General features: G+C 44.3%; 1 protein-coding gene and 1 pseudogene across 1 annotated transcript in view; one reads left to right on the forward strand and one right to left on the reverse strand.

The window, feature by feature from the left end:
• The window catches only part of ITIH3 (inter-alpha-trypsin inhibitor heavy chain 3), a 401,722-nt gene that overhangs the window by 36,116 nt on the left and 341,755 nt on the right, over window positions 1-23,851 (forward strand). The window contains exon 2 of the mRNA XM_063940620.1: window positions 19,072-19,089. Within this exon, the coding sequence (XP_063796690.1) occupies window positions 19,072-19,089 (18 nt within the window). The remainder of the gene's footprint in view (window positions 1-19,071; window positions 19,090-23,851) is intronic.
• LOC134964795 (5S ribosomal RNA) lies at window positions 9,055-9,173 on the reverse strand (annotated as a pseudogene).

The following is a 23,851-nucleotide window of genomic DNA, read 5'->3' on the forward strand; positions in this document are numbered from 1 at the left end:
TTGTATGTGCAAAACATGGGACGTGCTGGAATTTGCTCAGATGTAATGCACGCACAATATTGGTGGTGTTGTCCGATATCACAAATCCCCAGGAGAGTCTAATTGGGGTAAGCCATTGTGCGATGATGTCCCTCAGTTTCCGTAAGAGGTTGTCAGCTGTGTGACTCTTACGGAAAGCGGTGATACATAGCATAGTCTGCCTAGGAATGAGTGGCGTTTGCGAGATGCTGCTACTGGTGCCGCTGCTGTTGTTGTTGCTGCGGGAGGCAATACATTTACCCAGCGGGCTGTCACAGTCATATAGTCCTTAGTCTCCCCTGTTCCACTTGTCCACATGTCCGTGGTTAATTGGACAGTGGGTGCAACTGCATTTTTTAGGAAACTGAGGACACTTTTTCTGACGTCTCTGTACATTCTCGGTATCGCCTGCCTAGTGAAGTGGAACCTAGATGGGATTTGGTACCGGGGACACACTACCTCAAACAATTCTCTAAGTCCCACTGAACTAATGGCAGATACGGATGCACGTCTAACACCAACTTAGCTGTCAAGGCCTCAGTTATCCGCTTTGCAACAGGATGACTGCTGTCACATTTCATCTTCCTCACAAAGGACTGCTGGACAGTCAATTGCTTAGTTGAAATAGTACAAGTGGTCTTCCGACTTCCCCTCTGGGATGACGATCGACTCACAGCAGCAACAACAGCAGCGGCAGCAACAGCAGCAGTAGGCGTACCACTCAAGGATCCTCCGGAGGAATCCTGGTTAGGAGAGGACTCCTCAGTCTTGCCAGCGACATGGCCTGCAGGACTACTGACGTTCCTGACTGAGGAAGAAGTTTACGTTGAGGGAGTTGGTGGTGTGGCTTGCAGGAGCTTGGGTACAAGAGAAAGAAGGGATTTAGTTCTCAGTGGACTGCTTACGCTTATATCCAGAGTTTCACAACTTCACACCGACTTCTGACGCTGCAGGTGACGTATAAGGGAGGCTGTTCCTAGGTGGTTAACGTCCTTACCCCTACTCATTACAGATTGACAGAGGCAACACACGGCTTGACAATTGTTGTCCGGATTCATGCAGAAATAATTCCACACCGAAGAGGTGGCTTTTTTGTTATTTTGCCCAGGCATCACAATGGGCTTATTCATCCCATGAACAACAGGTGTCTCCCCCGATGCCTGATTTAAACAAACCAAATCACCATCAGAATCCTCATCGTCAACTTCCTCTTCAGTGCCAGCAACACCCATATCCTCATCCTGGAGTACTTCAACAGTGACATCTTCAATTTGAATATCAGAAACTGGACTGTGGGTCCTCCTTCCAGCACTTGCAGAGGGCGTGCAAATGGTGGAAGGAGCCACCTCTTCCCGTCCAGTGTTGGGAAGGTCAGGCATCACAACCGCCGACACACTTGGACTCTCCTTGGGGATTTGTGATACCATCTTAGAACGCACAGTTCTTTGCTGTGCTTTTTCCAGCTTAACTCTTTTTATTTTTCTAGCGGGAGCATGAGGGCTTCAATCGTCATGTGAAGCTGAACCACTAGTCATGAACATAGGCCAGGGCCTTAGCCGTTCCTTGCCACTCCATGTCGTAAATGGCATATTGGTAAGTTTACATTTCTCCTCAGACCATTTAAATGTATTTTTTTGGGTCATTTTACTGAACTTTTGCTTTTTGGATTTGGCATGCCGTCTACTATGACATTGGGCATCGGCCTTAGCAGACGACGTTGATGGCATTTCATCATCTATGTCATGACTAGTGGCAGCAACTTCAGCAGTAGGAGGAAGTGGTTCTTGATCTTTCCCTATTTTGTCCTCCAAATTTTTGTTCTCCATTATTTTTCTGGAGTTATATAACAATGGGGGTCATTCCGAGTTGATCGTAGCTGTGCTAAATTTAGCACAGCTACGATCTTCTTCCCTGACATGCGGGGGGACGCCCAGCACAGGGCTAGCCCACCCTGCATGTCAGTCCGGCCCCCCCTCACAGAAGTGCAAAGGCATCGCACAGCGGCAATGCCTTTGCACTTCAAGAGTAGCTCCCGGCCAGCGCAGCTTTAGCGTGCTGGCTGGGAGCTACTCATCGCTCCCCGGCCCGCAGCGGCTGCGTGTGACATCACGCAGCCGCTACGGCCCGCCCCCTGTTTGGTCCGGCCATGAACAAACCCAAGAAACGGCGGACAAACGCCGCCGTTCCGCCCCCTCCCGCCCAGCGATCGCCTCTGCCTGTCAATCAGGCAGAGGCGATCGCATCCCTGCTACGGCCTTCGACCATCTGGCATGCGCCGGCGCACTACGGCACCGGCGCAGTAGGGACCTGTTAACTCTGCTGCGTTAAAACGATCGAGCAAACGGGTCAGAATGACCCCCAGTATGCGGTACAGGAGAGCGTACCTCTACACCACACAGGGCAAATCCTGTGAAAATTATTTGGATTAAATATTAATAACCCCTTTATTTGGAGTAAATAATATACAGCACAGGACAGCACCCCTGAATTTATATGGCAGCACCACTGGACTGGATTTATACGGCAGTACCACAGGAATTATATGGCAGTATCACTGGACTTATACGCCAGTACCACTGGAATTATACGGCAATACCACTGGTCTTATACAGCAGTACCACTGGAGTTATACGGCAGTACCACTGGACTAATACGGCAGTATCAATGGACAGGATTTATACGCCAGTACCTCTGGAATTATACTCCAGTACCACTGGAGTTATACGGCAGTATCACTGGAATTATACGCCAGTACTGCTGGAATTATACTCCAGTACCACTGGAATTATACGGCAGTATCACTGGATTTATACGCCGGTACCACTGGATTATACTGCAGGATCACTGGAATTATAAGGCAGTACCACTGGAATTATACGGCAGTACCACTGGACTTATACGGCAGTACCACTGGACATATACGGCAGTGTCACTGGACTGGATTTATACGCCAATACCGCTGGAATTATACGCCAGTTCCACTGGAATTATACAGCAGTATCACTGGAATTATACAGCAGTACCACTGGACATATACAGCAGTATCACTGGACTCTATTTTTACGCCAGTACCGCTGGAATTATACGCCAGTACCACTGGAGTTATACGGCAGTATCACGGAATTATACGGCAGTACCATTGGAATTATACGGCAGTACCACTGGACATATACGGCAGTATCACTGGACTAGATTTATACGCCAGTACCGCTGGAATTATACACCAGTACCACTGGAATTATACGGCAGTACTGCTGGACATATACGGCAGTATCACTGGACATATACGGCAGTATTACTGGACTGGATTTATACGCCAGTACCGCTGGAATTATACGCAAGTACCACTGGAATTATACGGCAGTACAGCTGGACATATACGGCAATATCACTGGACATATACGGCAGTATCACTGGACTGAATTTATACGCCAGTATCGCTGGAATTATACACCAGTACCACTGGAATTATATGGTAGTATTACTGGATTTATACGGCAGTACCGCTGGACATATACGGCAGTATCACTAGACATATACAGCAGTATCACTGGACATATACGGCAGTACCACTGGACATATACAGCAGCACAGGGACACCACCACTGGACTCATGCAGGATAACACAGCACCACTGCAATGAACTGGACTTATACAGCAGCAGTGGACATATGGCAGCAGAGGACACCACCACTGTGACTGGACTGATGCAGCACAAGACACTACCACTGTACTGATGCAGGACAACACAGCACTACTGCAATGGACTGGACTTATACAGCAGCACTGGACATATGGCAGCAGAGGACACCACCAATGTGACTGGACTGATGCAGCACAATACACCACCACTGAACTAATGCAGCACAACACAGCACCACTGGACTGGATTTATACAGCAGCACTGGACATATGGCAGCAGAGGACACCACCACTGTGACTGGACTGATGCAGCACAAGACACCACCACTGGACTGATGCAGCACAAGACAGCATCACTGGACTGGACTTATACAGCAGCACTGAACATATGGCAGCAGAGGACACAACCACTGTGACTGGACTGATGCAGCACAAGACACTACAACTGAACTGATGCAGGACACTGGAGGACGGAGACACGTCCTCTCTCTACACTCTCCAATGCCGGAGTGAAAATGGTGTCGACACGCAGCTCCTTATATGGAATCCAAATCCTGCGAGAATCTGACAGCGGGATGATGATGTTTTGCCTTGTTCTGGTTTCTGAGTCAGGTGTGAAAACCCGAGCCTGACTCGGATCCGGGTTCAGGTAGTGAAGTCTGGTAGGGTCGATTCTCACGGAACCGAAACCACTCATCTCTAAATTATATGACTCTGATTGGGTGCTATTATCATGTAGCAGTACGGACCTCCAGAACAGAGACTCCTTTGCGCGGCTTTACACATATTATTGCAAATATATGCAAACTGAGATCTTTATATTTATATGATCATAAAATTACCCAAAAAAATGAGACAGCGCTGACTGAGATGAATTGTAAAAATAGTTTGCAATGTTATTTAATAATAATTATACAATAAAATACATAAAAAACATAAAATAAATGGATATCTCACTGCGCTAATGAGCTCATAGTCACCATATGTGGGATATAATTCGTTTGCTGCTTGATGAAATGTCCCTGTAGGATCCGCACATTAGAAAATCCCTTATCCTGGGGTTGTAGCACAGTCCCCGGGCCGAAGAATTTATGAAGACAACGCTGGAGGAATAACTGTCCCAGTAGTTTGGCAATACAACGGGGGGTCCTCACCAGTGATGCGTGGTGGTCTTGATATTCGGTCCTTGTTAGTGGATATGGGTGTAAATAGCGCTATTTTTGCGGAGTCCTTAGGGGTCCAAGTGATAGTAGATATCCAATGGAGGTGACACAGGCTCACACCTGACGCGTTTCACAGCTACCTGCTGTTTTTTCAAAGGTGACTTGTTCCTTGCTGGCAGTGTATTTATACCTTTTGCAGCTAGCTGTGTTGTAGAAGACAAATCAAGAACATTAATTTCTCTGACGTCCTAAGTGGATGCTGGGACTCCGTAAGGACCATGGGGAATAGGCTATTCCCCATGGTCCTTACGGAGTCCCAGCATCCACTTAGGACGTCAGAGAAATTAATGTTCTCTGACGTCCTTTATTTCCATCACAAAAAAATCACTGACTAGTAATATAATCAAGAATTGAAGATTTAAATTATGATATACTGTAATTAATATGTCAGATGTGTCTTGACATATATAAACTTATAAATAATGTAAAAGACGAATGTAATTTAATTGCATGAATATTGATATATTAATAAGTGGTGCAGGAGGAGATAAAATGGTGTTAGGTAAGTCTGTGTATAAACTTTATATGTTGTAAAAAATGTGTAATGGGACACCTAGGATTCTAAAAGTGTATAGTTAGTTACAATGGGTATCCTAATAAAGATCCCAGGTACTCCATATGTAACATAGTTTCTGAGGTTGAAAAAAGACAATTGTCCATCAAGTTCAACCTATTTGGGACTCCTACGCTGGATTATTTTTAGGACTAATTGAGTCTGTTGCTAATGTCGGCCGTTGTATTTATTCCTCTCTTTTTTTTTTAAATAACTATAGTGCGTGACTACACACCATAACCCTGTATATCTTTATCCATTAGGTACTTATCTAGCCCATTCTTAAAGGTGTTGACCGAGTCCGCCATTACTACTCTCTCAGGCATGGAATTCCAAACACACATTGTCCTTACTGTGAAGTAACCTTTACGTCTCTGTGTGCGAAATCGCCTTTCCTCTAACCTAAGCGGGTGTCCATGTATATTCTGCGTTGATCTTACCAAAAACAGATCCCCCGCAAGCTCTGTGTATTGTCCCCTTATATATTTGTAAATGTTGATCATGTCCCCTCTTCGTATCCTCTTTTCAAGTGTAAACATGCCTAGTCTTGCAAGCCTCTCCTCGTATTCCAGTGTCTCCATCCCCTTAATTAGTTTGGTCGCCGGCCTCTGATCCTATTCTAGTTCCAGGATATCCTTTTTGTAGTATGGTGCACAAAATTGTGCACAGTATTCAAGATGTGGACTCACTAGGGATTTATATAATAGGAGTATAACACTCTCATCCCTTGCATCAAATCCCCACTTTATACATGCTAATACCTTGTTAGCCTTCTTTGCTGCAATCCTACTTTGGGTACTGCTGATTAATTTGATATCTATATTAACACCTAAGTCTTTTTCCAGTAAAGAATCTCCTAATTTTACCCCATTTAGTATGTAGGTGTTATTTTTGTTCTTGCTACCAAAGTGCATTACCTTACACTTGTCTGTATTGAAGCTCATTCTCCATTTTGCTGTCCATGCTTCCAGTTTAACTAAGTCATTCTGAAGAGACTCAGCATCTCCCTCCGTATTTATAACCTTACACAATTTGGTATCGTCTGCAAAAATTGACACCATGCTCTCTAGATCTACTGCTAGATTGTTAATGAAAATGTTAAAGATAGTGGCCCAAGCACAGATCCTTGTGGCACACCACTTAGTACTTCAGTCCAAATTGAAAAAGTTCCATTTACCACAATGCGCTGCTCCCTATTATCTAACCAATTTCTGACCCAAGTGCATATTGTGCTCCCTAGCCCTAGTTCTTGTAACTTATAGCTAAGTCTCATGTGTGGTACTGTGTTGAAAGCTTTAGCAAAGTCTAAAAGATGACATCCACCTCCTCACCCTGATCAAGATTCGCACTAACCGTTTCATAAAAGCCTAGTAAGTTTGTTTGACATGATCTATCCTTCACAAATCCATTTTGGTTCCTATTAATAACCTTATTGGCTTCAATGAACTTCTGTATACTATCCCTTAGAATACCTTCCAGAACTTTCCCCACTATAGATGTAAGACTAAGTAGTCTATAATTACCCGGTTAAGCTTTACTTCCCTTTTTTAATATCGGCACTACTTCCGCTATACGCCAGTCTTTGTGAACCATGCCTGATGTAAGTGAGTCATTGAAAATCAAAAATAGCGGTCTTGCTAGTTTGGAGTGAAGCTCCATGAGAACCCTTGGGTGAATTCCACCGGGACCAGGTGACTTATTAATCTTAATTTTTTTTAATCGGTCACGGATGACCTCCTCACTTAAATAAGCACTTAGCAGTGAGACATTATCTTTGTTGAGATTGTGTGTTACTCTCTGCATTTGGTCCTCTCTTGTGAATACCGATGAGAAAAACTAATTTAATTTATCCGCAATGTCATTATCATTTTTGATTAAGACTCCCAGCTTGTCCTTTAAAGGGCCTATACTCTCCTTCTTTAATCTTTTGCTGTTGATATATTTAAAAAAAAATTGGGTTTTGATTTGCTTTCCTTTGCTACTAGCTTTTCAGTTTCTATGTTAGCTGCTCTTATTTCTATTTTTGCATATTTTGTTACAATCCTTATAGTGCTGGAATGACTCTGCATTCCTGTCTGATTTGTATTTTTTGAATGCTCGCCTTTTTTTGCCCATTAGTTCCTTAATCTTTTTTGTTAAGCAACATTGGTTTGAAATTTTTAGTCCTTTGTTTGCTGCCCATTGGAATTAATTTGCAAGTATTACTAACAAGCTGTGATTTTAATACCTTCCATTTCTCCCTAGTATTTTTTCCTTGAAACAAAATTTCCCATTCAATGTCCCTTAAAGCTTCCCTCATCATGTCAAAGTTGGCTTTGCTAAAGTTTAGAGTCCTAGTTGAGCCAATATAGGAGTGCTTATTAAAACTGATATTGAATGTGACCATATTGTGGTCACCATATGAAATAGTGATCAAGATGAGTGCTACTGAAGATGGAATATGCACACCATAATTGATGTGCTGATTCACATACTTCATGTTGCATGAACAGGTGAGGCAGTAGACAGGGGCATAACTAGATCTGTGTGGCACCCCCTGGCCAAACTAAACCCCTTCCCTGCAAACACCCCCAGCCCCCTTACCCCTGCAGCTGCTAGAAAGTCTCCACAGCATACTGTACTATATTCCAATGTGAGCAGTACAATACAAAAAATAAGTAATTCAAGGAGTCCCAGTACATGGTGTCTCATATGTATATCAATATGTCTGTACACAACACTATAAGTCTTTCTTGTGGCTCCACTAAGTTCTTATTTTCTTACGGAAGTAAATAAAATGTGAGAATTTCTGAATTGTTCACCTGCAGGTGCATGTATTCCTGCTGGCTTTTTGCATCATCCTTGAGTGCTTTGTTAATGATCTTTGTGTAGTATATGGCAAAGTGGTATATATAGTAAATAGTACCCTCTTGTAGCATTCTCAAGTTGTCTGTGGGCTTCCTTGATGTAGCCATATACTGTCTTGCGTTGCTTATCTGATGGTTGTTATAATAACATCTGCACAACTTTTTATGGGTTTGATGGCTCTTCTTTCTTTCTGGTTCAAATTATTATTTCTTTTTTTATTAACAGTTACTTATATAGCGCAGCAAATTCCATTGCACTTTACAACTGAACACAATGATATGACAAAACTGGATAATAGAGACAACAGGAAGAGAAAAAAAGACTCTTTTTTGGGCGCACTCTTGAGTTTATTAACATACAAGAAAAATAGAAGAATTGATCTAAAAATTAACTTTTAATGATATTACAACAATAAAATATGTTCAGTGGTCAGATGGCATCAAACGTAATTAAACAGATAAGCTTAATAGCAATAGATTAGCTGATATTGACTATAATGTCATACTCCAATGTAATCAATCATAATTGGATGCTAAAATTCGCATGATAGTTCCGGCTGCCGGCGTACAGCGCCTGTTGTGGGGGGTGGAACCCACCAATTTACGTGGTAGATAAGACACCTGAATCCATTATCACAAAATTGGTATAGTTAAGGTGCCTGATGGCATATTATGCTCCGCTATCGCAGGGAAAGAAAGGACAAGGTAAGAAATGAGATAGTAGAGTGATTCTGCTGTCAGTGTTAGACTCTGAGCATTTAGGCAAGTCTGTTCTCTACTATACTGAGTATTCCTCAAGGGTCACCCACTTGAGTACTGGCCCAGCCCTACACAGATTAGCTTCCAAGATCGGACGGTTTCGGGCGTTACCAGTGTGGTATGATAGTAGAGGCGGTGATTAAGAATAATCTGATGCTTCTGGAATCACTGATGAGAGTTCACGAATTACATAGTATCAAAAAAGAGAGACGAAGATAAGATGGATCTGCTGCCAATGTTAGACAGGGACAAGCCCTGAATCAGTGGTGAGAGTCCACGAAAAATAGAAAAGGATGAAAAAGTGAGAAAAAGTGAAGAGGAAGCAGGCTCAACAAATTGTCGGCTACTGTGAGCAAGAAAAATGTACTGACGTTAATAAATGAACTAGATAAGCCAATAGGATATTATCTAGGGTAATTGGTTCTGACACCAGATGTAAAACAGTTCAAGTAGAAGACAATGAGATGCAAACAAATTGAAAAACAAGATAACAGTATGACACTAAAGTAGAGTCAAATTTGGGCCTGTAATATTCTGTGCTAAGCTGTTTCAGTGATACTAATACTTATGTAGCTTATAGCTGATAACAGTAAACATTGTAGCAAGTACACAGAATATTACTAAAAGGCTAAGTTTGCACAGTGTCACTTTAAGTAACATTCTGTGTACTTGCTACAATGTTTACTGTTATCAGCTATAAGCTACATAAGTATTAGTATCACTGAAACAGCTTAGCACAGAATATTACAGGCCCAAATTTGACTCTACTTTAGTGTCATACTGTTATCTTGTTTTTCAATTTGTTTGCATCTCATTGTCTTCTACTTGAACTGTTTTACATCTGGTGTCAGAACCAATTACCCTAGATAATATCCTATTGGCTTATCTAGTTCATTTATTAACGTCAGTACATTTTTCTTGCTCACAGTAGCCGACAATTTGTTGAGCCTGCTTCCTCTTCACTTTTTCTCACTTTTTCATCCTTTTCTATTTTTCGTGGACTCTCACCACTGATTCAGGGCTTGTCCCTGTCTAACATTGGAAGCAGATCCATCTTATCTTCGTCTCTCTTTTTTGATACTATGTAATTCGTGAACTCTCATCAGTGATTCCAAAAGCATCAGATTATTCTTAATCACCGCCTCTACTATCATACCACACTGGTAACGCCCGAAACCGTCCGATCTTGGAAGCTTATCTGTGTAGGGCTGGGCCAGTACTCAAGTGGGTGACCCTTGAGGAATACTCAGTATAGTAGAGAACAGACTTGCCTAAATGCTCAGAGTCTAACACTGACAGCAGAATCACTCTACTATCTCATTTCTTACCTTGTCCTTTCTTTCCCTGCGATAGCGGAGCATAATATGCCATCAGGCACCTTAACTATACCAATTTTGTGATAATGGATTCAGGTGTCTTATCTACCACGTAAATTGGTGGGTTCCACCCCCCACAACAGGCGCTGTACGCTGGCAGCCGGAACTATCATGCAAATTTTAGCATCCAATTATGATTGATTACATTGGAGTATGACATTATAGTCAATATCAGCTAATCTATTGCTATTAAGCTTATCTGTTTAATTACGTTTGATGCCATCTGACCACTGAACATATTTTATTGTTGTAATATCATTAAAAGTAAATTTTTAGATCAATTCTTCTATTTTTCTTATATGTTAATTAACTCAAGAGTGCGCCCAAAAAAGAGTCTTTTTTTCTCTTTCTGTTGTCTCTAGTTGCCATTGACTCAGGGTGCACCACCAAATTAAAAAATTAGGAACATAAAGTTTTCCTTATATCTTTTCATTTTGGTTATTATATTCATTTGTGATACCTAGTTTATACCGGTGCGGTATTTGCCCAATAATAAAACTGGATAATAACAAACAGTCATAGAGGTAGGAAGGCCTTGCTCGCAAGCTTATAATCTATGGGAAAATAGGCATTGATACACAAGGATAGGTGCTATCTATTGCATAGTTGTCCACCAGATTGAAAAGGTTCTTGGTGGGCTGCATGATATCACATCACAGCAATGATGAGCCACGGTCAGGAGGACAGGAAAGTGAAGAAAGAGAAAATATGTGGGGGATATGTGTGGACTGTACTGTGGGGATATAATTGGATAGGAAAGTTTATGAAGGTAATGTGAGCGGTTCTAGAATTTGATAAGCTTGTCTGAATCTGTGAGTTTTCAGGGAACGCTTGAAGGTTTGAAGACTAGAGGAGAGTGTTATTGTATGTGGTAGGGCATTCCACAGAGTGGGTGCAGCCCGAAGTCCTGTAATCATTCATGGGAGCAAGTAATGAGTGAGACGTAGATCTTATGAAGAGGAGGGGGCTAGGTTGGGAGATATTTTGAGATAAGCGAAGAGATGTATGTTGGAGTAGTATGGTTAATAGCCTTGTGTGTGAGTAAAAGTATTTTATATTGAATACGGTAGAATTCAGGTAACCAATGGTGGGACTAACATAGTGGGTCTGCAGACAATGAAGGTCTCTTGCCATGAGGTTCATGAAGAATCTCACTTCTGGGCATAGAGGGCGGGATGTAATAAAGTCCGAGTTCAGCGGGCGTGCGGGATGCCAGCCGAACTCTGACATTTTTTTTTTAAAGGGGCAATTATGTACAAGGCATGGTTTAGCCTTGTACATGATTGTCCCTTTGAAAAAACAACCGCTGACTTCAATACATCCCGGCCACAGGGTTTTGAGGGAAGAAAGTCAACATTTTCTCGCCAATTGATGTCAGAGATTAATTTATCAGGATTGTTTAGTTTCACCAGTGCCATGGCAGATGGTCTGTTGTTGTTCAGAAGACACTTAGGGGCCTATTCATGAAGCAGTGAAAAGTGTGGAGAAGTGAGCCAGTGAAGAAGTTTCCCATAGCAACCAATCAGCATTGAAGTAACATTTATAATTTGCATACTATACAATTGTACAGAGCAGCTGATTGGTTGCCATGGTCAACTTCGCCACAGGCACACTTCTCCACACTTTTAACTGCTTCATGAATAGACCCCTTAGACACTTAGTGAAAATAATGCTTTCTGAAAATAATTTCTATTGGCAGACCTTATAGATGGTATAGGAGGCAGCAGTGTATAATGGAGATTAGCCCACATGGTAGATTCATACTTGCCTACTCTCTCACAAGTTGCGGGAGACTCACGAATTTTCGGGCATTCCCCCTCACACATGGAAAAATGTCCAGATCTCCCACATCATGCCCACTTCCTAGTGAAGCGGGCAGGATGAGGAGATAATACAGGCTATCACGGCGCAGCATGGAGGGGTTAAATGACACAAAAATGCATCATGTAGTAGAGATGAGCGGGTTCGGTTTCTCTGAATCCGAACCCGCCAGAACTTCATGTTTTTTTTCACGGGTCCGAGCGACTCGGATCTTCCCGCCTTGCTCGGTTAACCCGAGCGCGCCCGAACGTCATCATGACGCTGTCGGATTCTCGCGAGGCTCGGATTCTATCGCGAGACTCGGATTCTATATAAGGAGCCGCGCGTCGCCGCCATTTTCACACGTGCATTGAGATTGATAGGGAGAGGACGTGGCTGGCGTCCTCTCCGTTTAGAATAGATTAGAGAGACACTTGATTTACTAATTTTGGGGAGCATTAGGAGTACTCAGTACAGTGCAGAGTTTTGCTGATAGTGACCACCAGTTTTATTTATAATCCGTTCTCTGCCTGAAAAAAGCGATACACAGCACACAGTGACTCAGTCACATACCATATCTGTGTGCACTGCTCAGGCTCAGGCCAGTGTGCTGCATCATCTATTATCTATATATAATATTATATATATCTGTCTGACTGCTCAGCTCACACAGCTTATAATTGTGGGGGAGACTGGGGAGCACTACTGCAGTGCCAGTTATAGGTTATAGCAGGAGCCAGGAGTACATAATATATTATATAGTGAGTGACCACCAGACACACAGTGCAGTTTATTTAATATATCCGTTCTCTGCCTGAAAAAAGCGATACACACAGTGACTCAGTCAGTCACATACCATATCTGTGTGCACTGCTCAGGCTCAGGCCAGTGTGCTGCATCATCTATATATATTATATATCTGTCTGACTGCTCAGCTCACACAGCTTATAATTGTGGGGGAGACTGGGGAGCACTACTGCAGTGCCAGTTATAGGTTATAGCAGGAGCCAGGAGTACATAATATTATATTAAAACAGTGCACACTTTTGCTGCAGGAGTGCCACTGCCAGTGTGACTAGTGACCAGTGACCTGACCACCAGTATATATAATATTAGTAGTATACTATCTCTTTATCAACCAGTCTATATTAGCAGCAGACACAGTACAGTGCGGTAGTTCACGGCTGTGGCTACCTCTGTGTCGGCACTCGGCAGCCCGTCCATAATTGTATATACCACCTAACCGTGGTTTTTTTTTCTTTCTTTATACATACATACTAGTTACGAGTATACTATCTCTTTATCAACCAGTCTATATATTAGCAGCAGACACAGTACAGTGCAGTAGTTCACGGCTGTGGCTACCTCTGTGTCGGCACTCGGCAGCCCGTCCATAATTGTATATACCACCTAACCGTGGTTTTTTTTTCTTTCTTTATACATACATACTAGTTACGAGTATACTATCTCTTTATCAACCAGTCTATATATTAGCAGCAGACACAGTACAGTGCGGTAGTTCACGGCTGTGGCTACCTCTGTGTCGGCACTCGGCAGCCCGTCCATAATTGTATATACCACCTAACCGTGGTTTTTTTTTCTTTCTTTATACATACATACTAGTTACGAGTATACTATCTCTTTATCAACCAGTCTATATATTAGCAGCAGACACAGTACAGTGCGGTAGTTCACGGCTGTGGCTACCTCTGTGTCGGCACTCGGCAGCCCGTCCATAATTGTATACTAGTATCCAATCCATCCATCTCCATTGTTTACCTGAGGTGCCTTTTAGTTGTGCCTATTAAAATATGGAGAACAAAAATGTTGAGGTTCCAAAATTAGGGAAAGATCAAGATCCACTTCCACCTTGTGCTGAAGCTGCTGCCACTAGTCATGGCCGAGACGATGAAATGCCAGCAACGTCGTCTGCCAAGGCCGATGCCCAATGGCATAGTACAGAGCATGTCAAAACCAAAACACCAAATATCAGTAAAAAAAGGACTCCAAAACCTAAAATAAAATTGTCGGAGGAGAAGCGTAAACTTGCCAATATGCCATTTACCACACGGAGTGGCAAGGAACGGCTGAGGCCCTGGCCTATGTTCATGGCTAGTGGTTCAGCTTCACATGAGGATGGAAGCACTCAGCCTCTCGCTAGAAAACTGAAAAGACTCAAGCTGGCAAAAGCACCGCAAAGAACTGTGCGTTCTTTGAAATCCCAAATCCACAAGGAGAGTCCAATTGTGTCGGTTGCGATGCCTGACTTTCCCAACACTGGACGTGAAGAGCATGCGCCTTCCACCATTTGCACGCCCCCTGCAAGTGCTGGAAGGAGCACCCGCAGTCCAGTTCCTGATAGTCAGATTGAAGATGTCAGTGTTGAAGTACACCAGGATGAGGAGGATATGGGTGTTGCTGGCGCTGGGGAGGAAATTGACCAGGAGGATTCTGATGGTGAGGTGGTTTGTTTAAGTCAGGCACCCGGGGAGACACCTGTTGTCCGTGGGAGGAATATGGCCGTTGACATGCCAGGTGAAAATACCAAAAAAATCAGCTCTTCGGTGTGGAGGTATTTCACCAGAAATGCGGACAACAGGTGTCAAGCCGTGTGTTCCCTTTGTCAAGCTGTAATAAGTAGGGGTAAGGACGTTAACCACCTCGGAACATCCTCCCTTATACGTCACCTGCAGCGCATTCATAATAAGTCAGTGACAAGTTCAAAAACTTTGGGTGACAGCGGAAGCAGTCCACTGACCAGTAAATCCCTTCCTCTTGTAACCAAGCTCACGCAAACCACCCCACCAACTCCCTCAGTGTCAATTTCCTCCTTCCCCAGGAATGCCAATAGTCCTGCAGGCCATGTCACTGGCAAGTCTGACGAGTCCTCTCCTGCCTGGGATTCCTCCGATGCATCCTTGCGTGTAACGCCTACTGCTGCTGGCGCTGCTGTTGTTGCCGCTGGGAGTCGATGGTCATCCCAGAGGGGAAGTCGTAAGCCCACTTGTACTACTTCCAGTAAGCAATTGACTGTTCAACAGTCCTTTGCGAGGAAGATGAAATATCACAGCAGTCATCCTACTGCAAAGCGGATAACTGAGTCCTTGACAACTATGTTGGTGTTAGACGTGCGTCCGGTATCCGCCGTTAGTTCACAGGGAACTAGACAATTTATTGAGGCAGTGTGCCCCCGTTACCAAATACCATCTAGGTTCCACTTCTCTAGGCAGGCGATACCGAGAATGTACACGGACGTCAGAAAAAGACTCACCAGTGTCCTAAAAAATGCAGTTGTACCCAATGTCCACTTAACCACGGACATGTGGACAAGTGGAGCAGGGCAGGGTCAGGACTATATGACTGTGACAGCCCACTGGGTAGATGTATGGACTCCCGCCGCAAGAACAGCAGCGGCGGCACCAGTAGCAGCATCTCGCAAACGCCAACTCTTTCCTAGGCAGGCTACGCTTTGTATCACCGCTTTCCAGAATACGCACACAGCTGAAAACCTCTTACGGCAACTGAGGAAGATCATCGCGGAATGGCTTACCCCAATTGGACTCTCCTGTGGATTTGTGGCATCGGACAACGCCAGCAATATTGTGTGTGCATTAAATATGGGCAAATTCCAGCACGTCCCATGTTTTGCACATACCTTGAATTTGGTGGTGCAGAATTTTTTAAAAAACGACAGGGGCGTGCAAGAGATGCTGTCGGTGGCCAGAAAAATTGCGGGATACTTTCGGCGTACAGGCACCACGTACAGAAGACTGGAGCACCACCAAAAACTACTGAACCTGCCCTGCCATCATCTGAAGCAAGAAGTGGTAACGAGGTGGAATTCAACCCTCTATATGCTTCAGAGGTTGGAGGAGCAGCAAAAGGCCATTCAAGCCTATACAATTGAGCACGATATAGTAGGTGGAATGCACCTGTCTCAAGTGCAGTGGAGAATGATTTCAACGTTGTGCAAGGTTCTGATGCCCTTTGAACTTGCCACACGTGAAGTCAGTTCAGACACTGCCAGCCTGAGTCAGGTCATTCCCCTCATCAGGCTTTTGCAGAAGAAGCTGGAGGCATTGAAGGAGGAGCTAAAAGGGAGCGATTCCGCTAGGCATGTGGGACTTGTGGATGCAGCCCTTAATTCGCTTAACAAGGATTCACGGGTGGTCAATCTGTTGAAATCAGAGCACTACATTTTGGCCACCGTGCTCGATCCTAGATTTAAAGCCTACCTTGGATCTCTCTTTCCGGCAGACACAGGTCTGCTGGGGTTGAAAGACCTGCTGGTGACAAAATTGTCAAGTCAAGCGGAACGCGACCTGTCAACATCTCCTCCTTCACATTCTCCCGCAACTGGGGGTGCGAGGAAAAGGCTCAGAATTCCGAGCCCACCCGCTGGCGGTGATGCAGGGCAGTCTGGAGCGACTGCTGATGCTGACATCTGGTCCGGACTGAAGGACCTGACAACGATTACGGACATGTCGTCTACTGTCACTGCATATGATTCTCTCAACATTGATAGAATGGTGGAGGATTATATGAGTGACCGCATCCAAGTAGGCACGTCACACAGTCCGTACTTATACTGGCAGGAAAAAGAGGCAATTTGGAGGCCCTTGCACAAACTGGCTTTATTCTACCTAAGTTGCCCTCCCACAAGTGTGTACTCCGAAAGAGTGTTTAGTGCCGCCGCTCACCTTGTCAGCAATCGGCGTACGAGGTTACATCCAGAAAATGTGGAGAAGATGATGTTCATTAAAATGAATTATAATCAATTCCTCCGCGGAGACATTGACCAGCAGCAATTGCCTCCACAAAGTACACAGGGAGCTGAGATGGTGGATTCCAGTGGGGACGAATTGATAATCTGTGAGGAGGGGGATGTACACGGTGATATATCGGAGGGTGAAGATGAGGTGGACATCTTGCCTCTGTAGAGCCAGTTTGTGCAAGGAGAGATTAATTGCTTCTTTTTTGGGGGGGGTCCAAACCAACCCGTCATATCAGTCACAGTCGTGTGGCAGACCCTGTCACTGAAATGATGGGTTGGTTAAAGTGTGCATGTCCTGTTTTGTTTATACAACATAAGGGTGGGTGGGAGGGCCCAAGGACAATTCCATCTTGCACCTCTTTTTTCTTTTCTTTTTCTTTGCATCATGTGCTGATTGGGGAGGGTTTTTTGGAAGGGACATCCTGCGTGACACTGCAGTGCCACTCCTAGATGGGCCCGGTGTTTGTGTCGGCCACTAGGGTCGCTAATCTTACTCACACAGTCAGCTACCTCATTGCGCCTCTTTTTTTCTTTGCGTCATGTGCTGTTTGGGGAGGGTTTTTTGGAAGGGACATCCTGCGTGACACTGCAGTGCCACTCCTAGATGGGCCCGGTGTTTGTGTCGGCCACTAGGGTCGCTAATCTTACTCACACAGCTACCTCATTGCGCCTCTTTTTTTCTTTGCATCATGTGCTGTTTGGGGAGGGTTTTTTGGAAGGGACATCCTGCTTGACACTGCAGTGCCACTCCTAGATGGGCCCGGTGTTTGTGTCGGCCACTAGGGTCGCTTATCTTACTCACACAGCGACCTCGGTGCAAATTTTAGGACTAAAAATAATATTGTGAGGTGTGAGGTATTCAGAATAGACTGAAAATGAGTGTAAATTATGGTTTTTGAGGTTAATAATACTTTGGGATCAAAATGACCCCCAAATTCTATGATTTAAGCTGTTTTTTAGTGTTTTTTGAAAAAAACACCCGAATCCAAAACACACCCGAATCCGACAAAAAAAATTCGGTGAGGTTTTGCCAAAACGCGTTCGAACCCAAAACACGGCCGCGGAACCGAACCCAAAACCAAAACACAAAACCCGAAAAATTTCAGGCGCTCATCTCTATCATGTAGCCCGACCCCTCCCACTGACCCACAAATTGCAGCATTTTACGGGTGGGGTCTAGTATTGTGACAGCCCGGCCCTGCCCCCACACTGGTAAGCAGCATCTCCTCTCCGGTCTTAAAGTTTGGCAACTATACTGTAGGTAGATTAGTTAACCAGGTCCTAGGTTTATTAATCAGGCAGAACAGGTTTACAGGATGACACAGAGTAAATGCAGCCAGTATGTTTAACAGAACACAGTATATAACGTATGTATCAGATCTAGCCAGGAACATATAGTTGAGCAGAGGTTGTGTGCCACAGGTGGCAGCACATACCTGTGATTGTACATATAGAGGGGTCTATTCATGAAGCAGTGAAAAGAGTAGAGAAAAGGACCAGTAAAGAAAGTTGCCCATGGCAACCAATCAGCTTTGAAGGAAGCCTTTCTGAAGTACATTCTATAAAATGTAAGGGAGATGATGATTGGTTGCCATGGGCAACTTCTCCACTGATATGTTTCTCCACTGTTTTCACTGCTTCATGATTAAACCCCAGAGGTGGCAGTGGAGTATGCACAGGTTGCTTCAGTACTTGCAGTGGAACTATATGGGGTTACTAGCATACACTGTGAGTATACTGGAGACTCTCAGTGGCACATACTTCCGACATGTCAGGCATGCGCAGTAGCACACAAGGTCGGAGGTCACTACTTCGGTAGTCCGGAGGTCCTAGTGCCTGGATGGAGAGACAGTACTGTTCGCTTTCTTTTAACATTTTCTTCCGTGCACATTATAGCCATGTCGTTACACCTGTATACTGTAACTTTGTATATTTGCTACAGCTGTTTATATTAAGAAACATCTTTTTACGATCAAAGATGCTCCTAAAATTATACATGTACAACGTGTATATATATATATATATATATAATTTTTTATTTTTTATTTTAATACTTATATTTTCTTTCTTCTGTTTATAGAAAAGAAGCACTGGACAGGTAAGACACATACTTAAAGACTTAAATGCCTCTAATGTAAGGATATTGTAAATATTGCAATATTAAATATGTTACCAGTATTTTGGAGCAGGGCCATAACTGGGGGCTTGCAACCGGGCAGCTTCACAGAGCGCAAGGGTTCTGTGGGCGTTACCATCCCTGCCCCACGACTGTTGCTTTTGGTTAGCAGGGTGCACCCTGCCATCCAGGCGCAAAGGCTTTCGGGCAGCTAGTAATGTTGGTGCAGCGCCAGAAGAGCGTCCTGTGGACTGTGCAGCTGATTGGAACATCCTCAGGGTGCCACAGTCAACGCTGCACTTACTGGTGCTCACGGCCCTGCCATCTCTGCACAACATAATGATGTTGCACACTGCGGGGCTGGAGCAAGCACAGAGCGCATCTGTGCCCTGTTACGGCTCTATTTTGAACCCTTTGTTTGCCAGTTGTTAGGCAGCCAAAATGCATAAAAACTTTGAACTGCATATGCAACTATAGCTGTTATTTATTTTTCCTATGTCTTCCAATCCCTCTCCCCTCATTGCACACTCTTCTCTCCACTCTTATTCATTTTTCCTCCCTCCACCCCCTAAACCTTTGTCTCTCCACTCACCTGTCTTTACCCCTTTAACTCTGTCTTTCTCTCTCTCCCTCCCCTCACCTCTTTTCCCAGTTCCACATTATAACAGCTCAAAACGACTCTAAAACAAACATGTTAAAATTAGAGATGAGCGGGTTCGGTTCTCAGAGAACCGAACCCTACCGAACTTTGCCTTCTGAGCCCGGATCCGAGTCAGGCTCGGGTTTTCCCGCCTGACTCGGAAACCCGAACGCGGCAAAACGTCATCATCCCGCTGTCGGATTCTCGCAAGATTTGGATTCCATATAAGGAGCCGCGCGTCGCGGCCATTTTCACTCCAGTGTCGGAGAGTGTAGTGAGAGGACGTGTCTCCGTCCTCCAGTGTCTGTGTGGGGGCGGGAAAGTGGGGTGGCAAGTCTTGTGCTGTGTTGTGCTGCTCAGTCCAGGCCAGTGTAGTCACAGTGTATTGTGCTGCATCAGTCCAGGCAGTCACAGTGTAGCTGTATAAAGTGTTGTTGACTGTGTTGTGCTGCATCAGACCAGTGGTAGTGTCCTGTCTCATCAGTCATTCCAGTGACGATATATACGCTGCTGCTATATGTACACTGCTGCCGTATAATAATAATAACAACCACAAGTCTCTTACAGTATTGTTGTGCTGCATCAGACCAGTGGTAGTGTCCTGTCTCATCAGTCATTCCAGTGACGATATACGCTGCTGCTATATGTCCACTGCTGCCGTATAATAATAATAACAACCACAAGTCTCTTACAGTATTGTTGTGTTGTGCTGCATCAGACCAGTGGTAGTGTCTGGTCTCATCAGTCATTCCTGTGCCGCATATTGTCTCATATAACTCCCAAAAAATAATGGAGAACAAAAATGTTGAGGCTAAAATAGGGAAAGATCAAGAAGAACCACTTCCTCCTAGTGCTGAAGCTGCTGACACTAGCCATGACATAGATGATGAAATGCCATCAACGTCGTCTGCCAAGGCCGATGCCCAATGTGATAGTAAACGGCATGTAAAATCCAAAAAGCCAAAGTTCAGTAAAAAGAACCAAAAAAATAAATTTAAATCGTCTGAGGAGAAACGTAAACTTGCCAATATGCCATTTACGACACGGAGTGGCAAGGAACGGCTGAGGCCCTGGCCTATGTTCATGACTAGTGGTTCAGCTTCACATGACGATGGAAGCCCTCATAACTGAGGCCTTGACACTTATGTTGGTGTTAGACGTGTGTCCGGTATCCGCCATTAGTGCAGTGGGATTTAGACAATTGATGGAGGTATTGTGTCCCCGGTAACAAATCCCATCTAGATTCCACTTCACTAGGCAGGCGATAGCGAGATTTTGCCATTTAATTCCAGTGATTTGGACGTATAATTCCAGTGATTTTGCCAATTTATTTCAGTGATTTATAATTATTAATTCCAGTGATCTTGCCAATTAATTCCAGTGATTTATAATTATTAATTTACAGCGATCTTGCCATTTAATTCCAGTGATTTGGACGTATAATTACAGTGATTTTGCCAATTAATCTCAGTGATTTATAATTATTAATTACAGTGATCTTGCCAATTAATTACAGTGATTTGGACGTATAATTCCAGTTGAAATTGTTTGTGTCGCTTGGCTTAGTCATACAGCTACCTCATTGCACCTCTTCGACATCTTTGCATGAGGTGCTGTTTGGGGCCTAGTTTTTGAGAAGTGCCATCCTGTGTGACACTGCAGTATGAGTCCAGAGGTACTGCTGTATTAGTCCACCAATTGAAGATTTTTTTTTAAAGTGACTGGAGCGTGCTGGAGATGCTGTCAGTGGACCGAACAATTGCGGCCCACTCTCGACATTCAGCCACTGCGTGACACTACTAGATGGGCCAGGTGGTTGTGTCGCTTAGCTTAGGCCTACAGCAACCTCGGTGCACCTTTTTTTCTTCTTTGTATCATGTGCTGTTAGGGGCCTTTTTTTTATATCTGCCCTCCTGTCTGCCACTGCAGTGCCACGCCTCGATGGGCCAATTGTTTGTGCCGCTTGGCTTAGTCATACAACTACCTCATTGCAATTCTTTTTCTTTTTTGCATGATGTGCTGTTTGGAGCCTTTTCTTTTTTTTATATTTGCCCTCCTGTCTGCCACAGCAGTGCCACGCCTAGATGGGACAATTGTTTGTGTCGCTTGGCTTAGTCATACAACTACCTCATTGCAATTCTTTTTCTTCTTTGCATGATGTGCTGTTTGGGGGCTTTTTTTTAATATCTGCCCTCCTGTCTGACACTGCAGTGCCACTCCTAGATGGGCCAGGTGTTTGTGTTGTCCACTTGTGTCGCTTAGCTTAGTCATCCAGCAACCTCGATGCAACCTTTTGCCCTAAAAACAATATTGTGAGGTGTTCAGAATAGACTGAAAATGAGTGGAAATGATTGTTATTGAGGTTAATAATACCATAGGAGAAAAATTACCCCCAAATTCTGTGATTTTAGCTGTTTTTGTTTTTTCTCTCCAAAAAACATCCAGATCCAAAACCAAAACCAAAACACGAAAGGGTGGTTTTTGCAAAACCAAGCCAAAACCAAAACACGGAAGTGGAATTAGAACCAAAACCAAAACACAAAACACGAAAAGTGCCCGCCGCACATCTCTAGTTAAAATATGTGAAATGATTTTTAACCCTATAAATATAATACTTGTCATTAGCTTGTCACTACACACTACAGATGCATATGAATAGTATTGCATGGCAATGAATATAAACGGAAGGCTCCAATAAGCCTGGTGTAGCTTAAACCACAACGCTGCGGGCAGGATTGTGTGTTATGTCAGCTGTTGTGTTTTGCTTTTTAGGATGGTTGGGTTGGGAGCAGTGGCATATCTATAATGGGTGCAGTGTGTGTGGTGCATACGGGCCTCCAGGGTCCAGGGGCGCCCACACCGCACACCATGCACCCATTTTTTTAATACTCATCTATCTGGAGTCTCCCGTCGGTGAAGCACCTCTCCACAAATCACCGGGAATATGGCGCAGCTGCCATTTTCCAGGTGTTTTGTGCATGCACAGTAAGGAAATCTCCAGGAAAATGGCCGCTGCACCATTTACACGGAGATCTGTGCATGCATAATACAACTTTGCCTCCTAGAGCTCAGATTATTGTGCTGGCAGATACAGATGAGGGGGCCAGGGCGGAGGAGGCTGCACTCTGACTTCCTCCTTTGTTAATAGAGATCTTCCCTGGTTAGACTATAACCTCTTTCAGCTGATGAATTTCCCACTGTCCCTCCCCTAATTTTGTCTTTGTTTAGCATTAGAGTAAAGCTAAGTACCCACTATACAATTATCTGGCAGTTCTAGCTGGTTGGAATGAAAATCTGGTAATGGATGAGAACAAATGACTACAAAACAGACAAAAACAGTTGTTTATCCAAGTTGGTTAAATTTGTGTTTAACCAATTTGTATAAACGACAGTTTTTTTTTCCGTTTTCCAGTGTTTGGGAGCAAATGGTCGATTGTCACTTGTTCTCATCCATTACCAGATTTTCATTCCAACCAGCTAGAACTGCCAGATAATTGTATAGTGTGTACCTAGCTTTACAGTTTGTGGTAGGTAGGAAAGAATGACAGTTCAGCAGCCTCGGGGTGCAATAAGTTATTGGGCCTAATTCAGCCCTCATCGTAGCCATGCAAAATTTAGCACGGCTACAGTCACTTAATCAGACATGCGGGGGGGCACCCAGCACAGGGCTAGTCCGCCCCCCATGTCTGGCTCTGCCCCCCCTCCCCGCACAGGTACAAAAGCATTGCACGGTGGCAATGCTGTTGTTCCTGAGGAATATCTCCCTACCAGTGCAGCTCCTGCACGCTGGCAGGGAGCTACTCGTTGCTTCCTGGGTCACAGCGGCCGCGTGTGACGGCACACAGCCGCCGTGGCCCATCCTACCGCATGGTCCTGGCACGCCTGCATTGCCCAGATCACGCCCCCAAAACCATGGCCAAACGCCGCCGGCCCGCCCAGCGACCGCCTGTCAATCAAGCAGAGGCGATCGCTGGGCTGAGATTCCGATAGCATCTCAACCATGCATATGCGCACTGCGGCACCGGCGCATGCGCAGTTCAGACCTGATCGCTCTCTGTGCAAAAACGCACAGCAGCGATCAGGTCTGAATTAGCCCCATTGAGT

This window comes from Pseudophryne corroboree, chromosome 9 (assembly GCF_028390025.1).
Source record: "Pseudophryne corroboree isolate aPseCor3 chromosome 9, aPseCor3.hap2, whole genome shotgun sequence".
Classification (NCBI taxonomy): Eukaryota; Metazoa; Chordata; class Amphibia; order Anura; family Myobatrachidae; genus Pseudophryne; species Pseudophryne corroboree.